This window comes from Excalfactoria chinensis, chromosome 8 (genome assembly GCF_039878825.1).
Source record: "Excalfactoria chinensis isolate bCotChi1 chromosome 8, bCotChi1.hap2, whole genome shotgun sequence".
Classification (NCBI taxonomy): Eukaryota; Metazoa; Chordata; class Aves; order Galliformes; family Phasianidae; genus Excalfactoria; species Excalfactoria chinensis.
Window position 1 is genome coordinate 11,039,357 of NC_092832.1, and position 10,181 is coordinate 11,049,537.

The 10,181-nt window shown below is 44.7% G+C and overlaps 1 protein-coding gene across 1 annotated transcript; it reads right to left on the reverse strand.

Moving 5' to 3' along the window:
- Window positions 1-59: 59 nt before the first annotated feature.
- Window positions 60-9,745, reverse strand: GCLM (glutamate-cysteine ligase modifier subunit). The gene is made up of 7 exons (XM_072342701.1): window positions 9,457-9,745; window positions 6,826-6,891; window positions 6,181-6,265; window positions 6,038-6,094; window positions 5,241-5,443; window positions 3,979-4,093; window positions 60-2,209 (listed from the first exon to the last, which is right to left on the reverse strand). Exons 1-7 carry the CDS (start codon window positions 9,574-9,576, stop codon window positions 2,040-2,042), a joined length of 816 nt encoding a protein of 271 aa, XP_072198802.1. The 5' UTR covers window positions 9,577-9,745; the 3' UTR covers window positions 60-2,039.
- Window positions 9,746-10,181: the final 436 nt, after the last annotated feature.

The following is a 10,181-nucleotide window of genomic DNA, read 5'->3' on the forward strand; positions in this document are numbered from 1 at the left end:
ACACGTTTTATGGCAAAGGCCCGATAAGGTGAAAAAGTAGGAGGACGACAATGAGAATTAGTACAACAGCGTACAAGAACTTCGATTTTTAATTCGATTTGTCTCTGAAAGAAATCCCACCTCTCACACTAATGCACAGAAAGTGATGTTGGAAAGCTGATAAATCGTTCAGTTAACAATGACATCACAAAAACAGGATTGTCTCAAAGGGCATTTTCCTAAAGCAAGAGAACTTGTAGCAGCTGATGGCCAGCAAGTAAATGCTTACAGCACGAGGGCAACGTGCAGGCTGCTCCAGCACAGCGCGCATTCTATGCAATTCCCCCATACAGAACTGAGCACACGTGCGATCCAGTAACGCAGCACAAACAATTCAGTGGTCCATCAGCAGCAGCACACAACTCAGAGCTGCACACAAAGCGCAAAGGAAACACCTTTTCCAGACCTGATACACACTGACCCAATGTTTAAATAAAAACACAAAACCCAAACCCTACATTTTGTTTAGGAGGATCAAAACCCCAGAACGTTTAATTGATGCATTACTAGTTCAAGTTCTCCACCTCTTGCTTATCAAAGCAGCTGAAGCAGCAGTAGAAATCCACGTGCTCCCAGGGTTTGCCATATACACATAAGATAATGAAGAACTCAAAGATATCTGAGCCAAGAATCATACTGTAACTCAGTGGAATGGTTCACAGTGAGCTGATATTCCCACGCAGTGCCTACAAGCATTCAGGCTCCACCTGCTGCCTGCACACCAGAGTTTAGAAGATGGTGGACATTTGTTTCCTCACAATCCAAAGCTCAAATTAAATATATACAAATAATTTAAGTCGTACTAGTAAGAAGTACTGGCAACTCCCACCTGAAATCCAGAGGAAAACGAGCATTGGATTTTAAACTCTTAGAGCCCTGTTAAACAACAGATGGAGCTTTTTTGCCATCTATTCTGATTTAAATGCCAAGGAAATTTAAAGGCCTCTTCAATAGAGCACATTAAACCGGCCTTAGATGCAGCCATCTCTCCCTAAGACTCCAAAGCCAGAGCATTAAGCTACTGCCAAACAAACATATTTAAGTCTAAGACAATCTTTGTCTGCTTCATTTCTGAATGGCACCCACACAAGGCAGTTTCCTAGGCAATGCTCAGAACGATCATCCCTTTTACATGATCACACCGTGGGCAGCCTTAACATTTCCCTTCTGACATGGTGGATTCAGATTGCATAGCTCCGAAACATGAGAAGAACAAAGGCACAGAGCTGAGGACAAGCCAAGTACTATCTGATTTCCCACTGACACATTTCTCATCATTTGTTTCCAGTTCCTATTTTATACGCACCATAGAACATTTTCTACTCCCAACGGTGGAGATGCCATCACTTGTGAAGCACTAAAAGCACACAGGCACAGAAGACAGAAGGGACTCAAGTACTGAAAAGTACAACTATGAGGAAGATGCATCTTCTCTAAATCAGAGGGTTGCTTTCTTTTTTTTTTTTTTAAACACGGTATTAAAAACAAACCATTTTTTCCCACTCACCCAAATTAAACAGCTAATCTGCCTATATACATACAAAGTAAAGAGTTTATTTAGGATTATTTTTCCATGCAAGATGGCAGTTTTCTACAAAAATCACTCCTTGAACGTTTGAAATCCTGGTTCCTACTAGATTAGTAAATATTAAAGAGAAATTAAATTGAAAAATATATGTCTCTCTGCACTGCCGAGTGGCAGCTAAAATATAACGACAACTTCTACAGTGAACTGGTCTTAAAGAGAAATATCTTAAGCTGTTTCTTTACAGATCATTTCCACAGCAAAACCAAAACATTCTTAATGAACTGGTCGGTACATCAAAAATCTATCAGCGGAACCCTGCAGGTGCTCCTTCTGACATCATACTCAATAATTACAACTTTTGGTCTTTGTTATAAATGACGTAAAAGTCTCTCTATGAAAAAGGCGTGTTCCTCCCATCCCCCACAGATTAAAACAGCAGGTCACTTCAAAGAATAAAAAAACACTAAGCGTTTTAAGAGGCGTTTCTTTTAGCTTGCATGATATAGCCTTTGGACTTGATAATTCCTCTGCTTTTAACAATGACTGAGTATCGCAGAACCCATAAAGGAATCCATTCGTGCGCTTTGACGTTCTGGATGCTTTCCTGAAGAACTTCTTGAAAACTTGCTTCACAAAGTAATTCTGAAGTTAAAAAGGAATATTCACACTTTAAATAATGCCAGATAAACAGCTGCAAAAAGCAACACTTAGTAAGAGAATCTTTTGCCTACAGTGAAAACCTCCAGCAGCGTCAGGTACTCCACTCCTGATTGCATGCAAGGGAAATTCCATTCAACATTTCAGAAGAAATCTTCAGAACAGTCTTTCCCTTTCAACAAACATTGCTTCCCATAGAAATGATAAACTGAGAATTCCACCCTATCAGATGGAGCTGATCAGCAGAGCTATTTGCCATTAGCAAGAGAAAGCGAAAATTGAAGTGAAGACACTAGCTAGACAAATCAGAGGGCAGTAAAGCATAAGGCCAAAATCAGTAAAGTTCTGAGTAGCAGCGAAGTTCCTTTTGCAGCCACAGGAAGCTCAGCCTTTATAGCATCTCTCATAATGGGACTCATTAGAATAAGTCCAGAAAGCATCAAGGCAAATAAGAATAATTGCTACAAAGCAGAAAGAGCAGGAAAATACAGACCCTCGTAGTTTCCTCTGGAAAGTCAATCAAGGCAACAATCTGATGAGGAGCATTCCCAAAAGACAGTCTCAATACTTTTCCGCTGACCAAGACAGAAAAACTAGGCTTTGCAAGCAATGCATAAGAAAATGACTCTTGGCCTTATTTTCAGTCAAAGCTCTCTTCTGCATTTCATGACTCTTGATTGAGATTAGCTACTAAATCACAGGCTGTGTTTTGGAAATGGAATTTGCCACACTGAATGGCAATTCATCTTGTAGCCTGCTCGGGTGGAGCTGATATGTGCTCAAGCACTGATGTGATTCATTAGTTATAACAGTGATATGATAAAGCATGGTGCTTAGATAGCATTGCATACGGGGCTGTTGCTTTTTATTTATTTATTTAAACTAAATGGGAAAGGGAAGAAAGGAGAAGGAAAAAAACAAAAAACCACAATCACTGTAATCTGTTGAACATGAAGAAAAGTGTGGGGAAGGAATGAACAAAGTATGGTTTAAGACTTCTGGCTTCCAATTCCAGCAAGACATTTAAGGCATCATAACAGCAAAGATCATCTGATGAGCTTTGAGAGAAATGAATGCAATACTCCAGAATGTTCTACTGAGCTAATAGCTCAGAGTTCTATGGACTACAGGAAGTCTTACAGTCCTTCAAGCATTTAATAAACTGTTCTAAACAGCTGGAGAATTTAAACCATTACAAAAAGAGTTTGTGCAAGTCATCACAAATGAAAGAATCCTCCATGAAGTGTAATAATTTCCTGTTTGCAGCATTATCCAAAGATCAACTGACCAACAACATTCTCATGCAAGATACGCTGCAGAAAAATTTTGGGCAAGTGGCTTTCCATTTGTCACTTACTGTCCTTCACCAAGAACAAAATGGAAGTTTATGCCATTGCCATAAATAAGTTACTCTTGAAGGAAGCAAAGTAAAATAATTTCTTAGTTTTTTGTTCTTATATTTGCTTTATGTTCGCCAATTAAAACTATTTCAAAAGACTAATCCATGGGAGAAGACTGCTGTTCCCTCTGCACCCTCTCCCCCTTTTCTGGAAAGGAAAGCAAGAACATAACAGAAATATTCTGTAGAGATGAACTTTCTAAAATCCTTTGTTCAGGAATCAAATGTAATGAAGTCTGAAGTGCAGAGAAATATCATCCCTGATTCCGTACTGCATGTGTGCATTTAGAACCCTTCGGTTACCATTACACAACTGACCATTTCAGAACTGTTATGTTGTCTTGCACAGCCTTACCTTTCGGGTCATTGTGAGTCAGCAGCTGTATGTCAAACTGCTTTGCAAACGCTGTGAGATCAGGCGGCATCACACAACAGGAAGCAAGGTTCACCTGATTGCTACTTGGTTTCACCTGAAAGTAATGGAATGCTTTTATGAGAAAAAACATTGTAGCACCTACACTGCCTATTACAAGGCTTAGAACAATTTGTCCCGGACCATTGCTGTGAGACCCAAGCAAGGACTGCAGTTTCACATGTTGCTCAACAACCAACTCCAGCACCAGCAACTTCCCACAGCATGGGGCACAAAACAAGCACAGGATCTAATTTCAGTTATTATCACGGTGAGGCACATTCTAACCTGTCATGGCTTCCTGCCTATTGTGCTCCCGAAACAGCAGAACATTTCTACCCCCTCTCTGTTGTAAACGTATTATAGGGGTGTTACATCGAAAAGACCTCAAAATTAGGTTTGTTAAGGATATATAACTTGCAGTCTTTCATACACTCAAATAAAATATATCAAGTTAAAAGGGACTTTCCCCACTGACTGTTCACCACAATGTACATCCACGATCACTACACACATGGTTATCAATTCCCTGACCTATCTCAACATACAACACAGTATAAAACAGGACTTGCAGCAGGACCTCTTGTACAGACAGTACATTCACCTATCACAAAAGAAATGCAAGAGTAGTGTTCAAAGAACTGATACAGAAAATAGCAAATCCCTAAGCTTACACAAGCATGTTCAGATGCTAGTATAGTCCTCCAGCACTCAAGTATGACAAGGCAATTGGTCACACTGGGCAACCAAACATGCTGCTGGATTCAGTCTTTCTTCCTCTTTCAGTTTATGTCTAGCATTCGAGAAGCATTTTCCAAAGGGAAACCCCTCCATTCTTTGAAGTCAAAACAGTCATAATCAAAACATCACTGGAATAAACCTTAATGTTTAGGAGTACTGTTTATGGTCCTGTTCATAAGAATGATCAAAACTAAGCCCCCCACCTCTTCAAAGAATCTACTACTGAACAGACCCGCAGCCTGGGGACCCTGTTCAGAAGAACCCTGAACAAGTGACAATCGCACCTTGAGCACTCCCCACATTGAACAACGTTATGACAGTCAGTAAGATGCTGAAAATAACTGGAGCCTTTTTTTTTTTTTAACTATTATAACAAATCATATACACTAAAGAGAAATTCTTACAACTTGGCAAACAACAAAATTCTGCCTTAGAAATGCTACAGTTAGGAAGTTTGTTCTCACCTGTGCCCATACATACAGCTGCTCTAGAAGTGTTTTATCAAGGTCAGAGGTGCCTATAGCAACAATCTTCTTGTTTTCAACTAGAGTTTCAAGTTCTTGCCAATAAGGCTGCAGATACTCCAAGGAGAGGCTTGTTCCATCTTCAACAGGAGGTGGGGCAACAATGACCGAATCTAACTGAGCAACTCCAAGGGAAGAACATGCTGGAGAAAAAAAAGACAGCAATTTTTTTCATGAGGTAAAGAACATAAGCAGCATCATGCCTCAAATTCAGCAAAAACAGCACAGCTCTGCTTCACTGCTTCCAGTTCTCCATCTGAGAGTTCTCTATCAGAAGCCAAGCCAAGTAACACAATTTCTTTAGCCAAGAATCAAACTTACGGATCTAAAATACCACAGTTAAAAGTGAAATATATAGTGTTATATCAGTGTTGTTATAGCTGCCTTTTTTTAAGCTGGTAAAAACTTACTATATTGCTGTTATGAAAACAGCACATGCTCCTCACCATTTAATAAGCTCTGTGTGAAAGAATAAAAACCTCTTTATGCCCGGAGCAATGAATCAGACTTGAGTTTTTGGATCCAAGATTACAGAGATGCACATTTATTAAGTTTACTGACTGAAATAATGCATAAATTCTACTCGACTACTTTTATCTCTCTTTAAAAGAAAAGAGCATATACATGTGACAGTCACTGAATACATCTATTGAATGGAAAAAAAAAAATCCTAATTTTAGATCAAAATACTGAAGTAAAAGAATAAAAAAGCCTTGAAGTTCACATTTCGCACTTACCCATGTCAACTGCATCTCTGATCGATGAGGAGTTTGATCCAACAATGAAAAGTTTTGCTGTTTTAAAAGAAAACAAATCAATAAGTGAACAAGCCAACTAAATATATAGCATATATATTGGAAGAAAACAGCTGCATTCTTACCCGATACTTTCAGTTCATCCCTTTCTTCAGGATTCATTTTTTCTACAGCTTGAGCTATGGTGCATTCCAGAACCTCCACCATTTCCTTTAGAAAACACAAGACATCTTGTCAATAGGTGACAGTAAATTTCTGAACAATATTCTTAACTAAAACACAATTCCACAGCCAAAACCTTACAGAAACAGGAGCAGCACAAAAATGCAGCTACACAAATGTAACACAGCACTTCTTGGCCTCAAGAAAAACAGAGCTGTACGACAGGCCTGCTGGCTCCTGACAAATATATATACATACATACAAATAACTCACTGATACAAGTTACTGGAACAACATCTAGGAGTAATTTGCTCTTTGGATGTAAAGAGACCACTGCGCCAAACTACAACCAAACAAAAAGAAACCCCAACAACCTCCTTGGCTGAGAATTCTTATTTCCCCATCAACAGGGCTCTTTACTTAAGCGAATCTCAGGAGGTTGAGAAATATCACACATGAAAACAGCCAGAAAGAGGGGCAGAGAAATACTATTTTAAGATACCTGGAGCTGCAGACATTTATGAAATTTCAGTCGATTCCTTTCTATTTTAAAAGGTGCAACAAAGAACATATTCGTGTTCAAACATAACATGCACAGTCTCTCCTACCTGATTCTGATCTTGTCCAACCTTTGAGCTCCATTCAGTCAGTATTTTCTGAATGCATTCCCGCACCTAAAAAACATTTTGATATTCAGGTGCATTTATGTTTCAGTTGCATAGAAATGCAATGATTCACAGGCATGTGGCAGACAGTTAAACTCATGACCCCATTTCTTCAACCACAGACGATTCTTCTTCCACAGTTTCCATATGAAACTTGTTCACACAAGCTAACTCAAAGAATTCCTCTCCTCTTTCAAAGAGTTGCAGCAGTAACACAAGTACTGTACTTCATTTATTTCTCTGACCAACACCATCCTGAAAGGAACTCTATGCAAGAAATGGAGGTCTGTGTTTGCTGGGAGCTTTTCTTTGCTGTTTGTTTTTATTTTTATTTTTTAGGTGCAGAGATTAAGTAGCAAATAGACAGATAATAGCATACATGCTGCAACATTGCAGTCAATCACTTATTATAGTCATAACTTCTCTTTCCAAGGAGCAATTGTTTTCCACCTTCCTATTCCACTGTACCAGATCTACGGGAGGATCCTTCAGATCCTACCTTCAGTTGCATTTTTCCTTCTTCCACAGATGCAAAATAGATCTGATGATTCTGACTATGACTACGAATAGGTTTGCCATGCTACACTCATTAAGTCTCAGTAAGCTAATTAACAAACTGAATATTGCACCTGAGCTTCAGCTGGATCACACTCTCCCTTCCCTCTAATGCGTTGCCCCACTGACTAAGGCTATGCACTGTCAGACTGTATCTGCCGCGGAGAGGAGCGCTCCACAAGCTCGGCTGCTAAAAGGGCGGTAACACAAATCCGTGTAAATACCTACTTCCTGTATCGCTGAATGGCAGTCTCCTGGGACAACTAACATGAACCCAGAGAGCACGAACCCCCCGCTGAGGCCAATGCCCTACCCCCATACAGGAACCAGGCACCACATAGATCAAGACATAATCCTGTAAGAACACTATGTGGGACACTTAAAAACGTGAGGAATAAAGTAATTGACTCAAAAGGCAAGAACCAACTTCACTAAGCAGCAATTCACCATGTCAGAATTCCTGAACGTTTTCATCAACACAGGCTGTCTCTTGTCTGAAGTGCAGGACTGAAGTGCAGGGCTGCTCAAGACGTACATCCCATTTCTACTGCTCCACCACTCCCTGTTGCTGTGGTGCTGGATTGCACAAAGCTCTGTCCCCAGGGCACACCACCTCCTCCCAGCACATGTGAGACACCACAGCACCCCACGGCTCTGAGCAGCACAGTGGTTACAGCTCGCTATTACCAGCCCTATGGTTCATTCTTTGCAACCTTCTGGCCTGTGTTCTTACACCAGGAACCACACACACTGCCATGCTAAGCAGAATAGGTACAAACTCATTTATTTCTGATAAATTATGCTACTTGTTTTTTTACCAGCAACGCCAGCAAGTTGACAGCCTTTTGTTTAAATGAAAACTTCTCTGCAATCAAACGTCCAGAAATACCCCAACAGACCAGCTATGCACATTGCCACTCTTTATTTCATATCCTTCCAGGTGATACCGACACCAGTTGCTGGCGATGCTGCAGTGTCCTCGTAGCTGCAAGATCTATTTCACACAGACCACAACAATCAGTAATGGGGCCAAAGTAAGAGCCATAACAGCCAAATAAAAGTATGAGGAACTCTTCCTTGGCTTTGCTTGCCTTCCTGAATGTCCACTGCTCGCAGTCAGTACGCACTCAGCCAACTTCTAACACACCATCATGTCCGTGCGGCTCTAACCAGCTCTGCTGAGTGCAGAAGGGCAATCTGCAGGCACCTGGTTGGACAGCAAAGGAGGAATTCTGTGGCCAGCAGCCACAGGATCCCAGGGTTAGATAGGATGATTGCAGGCGATGACACATATTGCTAGAGGTAACAGTCCTGAAGTACTAATCAGAAATACATCTTTAAAAACAGCAGACTGCTGGAGCCTTTAAAGAAGCCATCAGTGACTGCACTTTGCCTAGGCTTGCCACCATCACTGAGGCATTAAGATGAATTCTAGGAGGGAAAGGAGAAACCTCACTGCTTGCAGTGACAGTTCGCGTCACGTCCATTCTCCTGATGAAGCACTGAACATCCTTACAGCGAGGTTTGATTCCCCGAGACCAAACGCGCGATGCGGTTATACCACAGACAGCCCCGAACAGGACGGCTCTCCAGCCCGGCGCTGCCCTCAAGGCGGACAGCGCTTCACCGCCCGCTCAGCCCGTCGAGTCTCCGACGCCGCGAGCAGCCCCACCATCAGGCCGAACGGCGCCGGCCCGGCCCGCACTGCGCAGCGGCCGCCGCGACACCGCCGCGCCGTCGGCGTTTCTCGGGGCGGCAGCGCGAGGGAAACGGCCCGCCGGTCCCGCGTCACCCTCGGTAACGGGCAACGGACTCGCGCGCCAGGAAAGCGACCGAACGGAGCCCCGAACGTCAGCTGAGGCGCCGCGGACGCCCCGCACGCGCCGGCGGAGGGCCTCGAGCGCTCCCTCAGGCGCAGCCCCGCAGCTCCCCGCCGCACGGCCCCCACCGACCCGGGGCCGCCCCTCACGCGGGTGCGGGCGGCCGGTCCCGAAGGGAAGCCCGGATCCTCCCTCTCACCTCCTCGCTGGGGGTGGCGGGGCACTTCTTGCGGCCGCAACCCCAGCTCAGCAGGTTGCCGGTCTGCAGGTTGAGGGTGCCCGCTCGCTCCAGCAGAGCGCGGGCGCCTTCCGTGCCCATGGCGGAGCCTCGGCTCTGCGGCGGTACCGACCGGCGCCGTGACTCAGCACGCGAAGCGGCGGGCGGCCTCGCTTTGTAACCGCCCGCGGTCACATGGCGCGAGGACAATGGGCGGCGGGGCGGGCCCAGACCGGGAGGCGACGCGCACCGAGCGCGGCTCGCGCCGCCGTCGCCGCCTCACGCGCGCGCCTGCGCAGCACCGCCCGCACAACGCAGCACCGCCCGCACAACGCAGCGCCGCGGGGGGAGCAGGGCCGCCGGGCGCCGAAGGGGCGGGGCGAGAGAGGCGGGCGTGGCGCCGCGCTGCTCAGGCCGGGCCGTCAGTGCGCCGGGACGAACGAGCCGCAACGCTCCGCTGGTGGGGCCGGCTGCCGCCTCTCGTTTAGCTCAGTGCAACCGCTGCAGCCGCGCGAGGTTCAGTCACGGCGCCGAGTAATAGCGGGGGCCGAGGGAAGGCGAGCGAGCGGCCCTCAGAGGAAGCGAGCTCCTGCCCGGCTGTGCCGCGCGTTCTTTCCGGTGAAAGTTAAAACGCGCCGCCACAACGTTACAGCCGTTCCGCAGCAGCCGCCAGCGAGCGCGCCGCTCATTCGCAAACGCAGGAATTT

Bases quoted from the DNA above. Each gene is read 5' to 3' on its own strand.
- GCLM (XM_072342701.1), bottom strand. From the start codon at position 9,576: ATGGGCACGGAAGGCGCCCGCGCTCTGCTGGAGCGAGCGGGCACCCTC. The intron at 5,444-6,037 runs GTAAGTGCGAAA...TTTTTTCTCCAG, and splicing joins CAGAGATGCAGTTGACATGG to CATGTTCTTCCCTTGGAGTT. The intron at 4,094-5,240 runs GTGAGAACAAAC...CATTACTTTCAG, and splicing joins AGCTGTATGTATGGGCACAG to GTGAAACCAAGTAGCAATCA.